Source organism: Haliotis rubra, unplaced genomic scaffold, assembly GCF_003918875.1.
Source record: "Haliotis rubra isolate DU_JTF1 unplaced genomic scaffold, ASM391887v1 Scf700, whole genome shotgun sequence".
Taxonomy (NCBI): domain Eukaryota; kingdom Metazoa; phylum Mollusca; class Gastropoda; order Lepetellida; family Haliotidae; genus Haliotis; species Haliotis rubra.
In genome coordinates, this window is record NW_025767414.1 from 177,555 (window position 1) to 181,111 (window position 3,557).

Genomic DNA, 3,557 nt, shown 5'->3' on the forward strand with positions numbered 1-3,557 from the left:
CATTTGTAATCGTTTACGTTTGGATTTCGAGCCAAAAGACCCTATTTCCGTCCTGTGTTGCGACGACAACATCGACGTCGACGGGTCCAGCAGTGCAATAACGTTCGATTCTGAAATCTACAAAACTGGCAACGTGTGTGGTTCAGTGGCGAATCACGTTTTCTGCTTCAGTGCCGTGATGGAAGAATATGTGTCGAAACGAACGTTTTGCCCAGAATTGTGTCGCCCAGATTGACCGATATGGTGGTGGATGTGTCATGATGTGGGGAGAATTTTCTTACACGCAGAAATCTAACTTTGTGCGCCTTAAGGGCAATATAACTGCCATTCGGTGCAGAGACGGATTCTTAAGGATTCGCATGGTTCCGATCTTTGACCGCCAGAGAGAGTTGTTCCAGCAAGATAACGCCAGGCCTCACTCAGCACATGCCACTATTCAGTATCTTCAGAATGAGAATCGAGCATTTGAGGGATGACCTCGGCCGACACGTACATGAACGTCAACCTGCGTCCCAGACGTTAGAAAAACTGTCGCAGATATTGCAAGAGGAATGGGACAGAATTCAACAAGGTCAAATTCAACCAACTATTCAGTCCATGCTCCATGGGGGTCATGGTGGCCACAGCAGATATTTAAGGACGCCTTCACTTACTGAACCTTTTATAAGCAATACCTGTTCACAGACATTTGATCTCTTATTCTGTGTAATTTGGTTGATACTCATCGGAATTACACCTATGCGTTTCTTTTTGGGAGAGTATATTTCCAGGACCTCGGTTGCTCACCGAATGGATGCAGAATGGTTTGATCTAACGGAAAAAAGTAACTGCGCATAACATAAATTGCATAAAAGAAAACTTATGAAAATAACCCAAAATAAGCAAAGCACTCTGCATAAAATTTGATGTCACGTATAGGGTGTGGCACGTGTAATTTGTGCACAATGAACTTACTCACCTTTGGCATGCTTTTTGACACCTTAAGTTTACGCACCTGATGTTGAAAATTGAAGAACGGTCGGTTATTCTCTAGCCTCTGAATGGTGCGGAAAACACGTTAATCTCAGCCTAAGCTGCGCGTACATCATGCCATGGCTTACAGAATGTCAGCGTCTCCGCGCCGTGGCTATGCTGGAGACTGGAATGGCCCAAAATGACGTGGCAAGACATTTTGGTGTTAATCGAAACATGATCTCATCTCTATGGAAACGTTTTCAACATAATGGGAGATTTGCTTCGGACCGGCAGTCCACGATTGACGTTACGACAGCAAGACAACCACATTCGGCTGACCCATCTGCGGAATCGATTCCAGACTGCCAGTTTGACTGCTCGGAACATTCCTTTCTTACGTCCAATCAGTTCCAGGGATGTACGGAACCAGCTGAGGAAATACAACATCCGGTCCCACCGGACTGCAATACGTCCACCTTTGCTCCAACGTCACTGACAGGCACGTCTTGTCTGGTGGAGGCAGCATCTACGGTACAGGAGACAAGATTGGGATGATATTTTGTTCACTGACGAGTCGAGATTTCATCCGGATAGCTCAGATGGAAGAGGAAAGGCGTACATACGGCGAAGTGAACGGTATGCTGACGCGTGCGTTGTCGACAGTTTGGTGGCGAAAGCGTTATGGTATGGGAGGTTTTAACATCACACGGTCGGACACAAATTGTCATTGTCAATGACAATCTGACAGGTCAGCGATACAGGGGTTAGATCATTTCCTCTTCAATCAAGGACAGAAACGTAATTTCACGCTTCGGCAACTTAATGCCCGCCCACATGTCGCTCGTGTTGTGACAGCAGAACATTCCGGTACTCCGCTGATCAGCTGTTTCTCCGGACCTGTCCCCTATCGAGAACGCTTGGGGTGAGATGGAGAGATGTTTACGTCAAGCCCAGAAGCAACCATTGACGTTACCTCAGTTGGGGCAAGCATTGGTTCAGACCAACCTTCTCAAAGCTTTCTTCAATCGCTTAGTGTCGTCTATGCGGCGTCGTTGTCAAGCCTGCATCAAACGGCAATGGTGGACACACATGATGCTGAATTTGCGAACTGACTTTTGACACCACATATCTTCAAGGGCGTGTCACGATGCTTAGATTCAAATCATACAGATTTCGATAGTATCCTGTCAACAGTTGAACAGTGATTACGGACAACACGACAAATCATTTAATTATCTTTTTGCATTACAAAATTATTCCAGTAGCATATAAATGTTTATAGTTAATGCAATGTTATAAAAATGTTCCTTTTCTTTTAACAGCTTCCAGAAATGTCTCCAAATGTCTCCGGTGACGTCTTTCCCGAGTACTTAACCAGCCGTAACTATGACTACGCACTCAAAGCTCTGCCCGCCATCTTGTTTCTCGGAATTATATTGCTGGTGGGATGTGTGGGCAACGCTCTGGTCTGCTATGTGTACCTGGTCAAGATCGGAAGAACCAACGCTTTCCCCAACTTTATCTTGGCTCTAGGGTTCCTTGATTTAGTCAACTGCATCACAAATATTCCTTTTGACATGTTCCATCTGTCGCACCGCTACACCATAGGAACGTACAACGTGTGCTACATCAAGGCAGTGACAAATAATTTAATTTCGCTGACGTCCATGATTATTCTGTTCCCAATGACTGTCGACAGATACAGGAGGGTGTGTCGACCGTTACACAGGCAGATGACAGGTTATGGGGCTAAACTGTCCATAGGGGTATGCTGTGTTGCCTCATGCATCCTGTCCATCCCATGCGTGTTTGTTTATGGACCAAGGACCATACCCATGGACCAAGGACGTGTAAATGCTTCATTGTGCAGTATATCAGAAAAGGCCGGGACATTGCTTCCACTTTTCTTTAACGGGTTCGTTCTTCTCACCTTTGTGGTCGTGCTTGTCACAGTGGTTGTCGTGTATTCCTTGATATGGTACCAACTGTCTCAACAAACAAGATTCAGGGCGGCATCCACCAGCGGATATGTTCCTAATCAGTCCGACCTTGAGAAAGATCACAATGGGCGTGGGAAAGCAAGGAAGTTGAAGAGGAAGAGAAAAGCTTCTGAAAGCGACGTGTTTTCAACACGGGAATCCATGACGTCACACAGACGGAATCCAGTTCGACAGAGAACGGTCATGATGTTCCTCATTAGCCTCGTTTTCGTTCTCAGTTTTCTGCCTCATTTTGGAATCATGATTGCCAGCATGTTTTCCAACTTATTCGACAACCTTCCAACAGCCCAGATTGCCTTAAACAACATATTACTTAGATGTTACTTCATCAACAGCGCCTCCAACCCCATCATTTACAGCATCTGCGGCGTCAACTTCCGGCGTGCTGTGAAGAATTCGTTCTCCAGACGTGAGAGTAAAACGACGAGCACTCAAAACAGCAGCGAACTGAAGCGAATACAATGCGGTGCACCTCAGTCTCCTCAGCTCGCATGCCCCCAACCAAACACAGTCACTTCAGGCTATCCCGTCACTGGTCACACACATGCCACCACTCACGTCACCGGACATACAGAAAGTGACTCCACCCCTCACGGCAACTAG

At 46.2% G+C, this 3,557-nt stretch overlaps 1 protein-coding gene across 1 annotated transcript; it reads left to right on the forward strand.

Moving 5' to 3' along the window:
* Nucleotides 1–2,285: 2,285 nt before the first annotated feature.
* On the forward strand, nt 2,286–3,557 carry LOC124258851 (putative olfactory receptor 14L1). Its single transcript, XM_046692940.1, has one exon. The coding sequence runs from the start codon at nt 2,286–2,288 to the stop codon at nt 3,555–3,557; it is 1,272 nt and encodes a 423-aa protein (XP_046548896.1).

Excerpts from the sequence above, each read along its gene's own strand:
- LOC124258851 (XM_046692940.1), top strand. The coding sequence starts at position 2,286 with ATGTCTCCAAATGTCTCCGGTGACGTCTTTCCCGAGTACTTAACCAGC.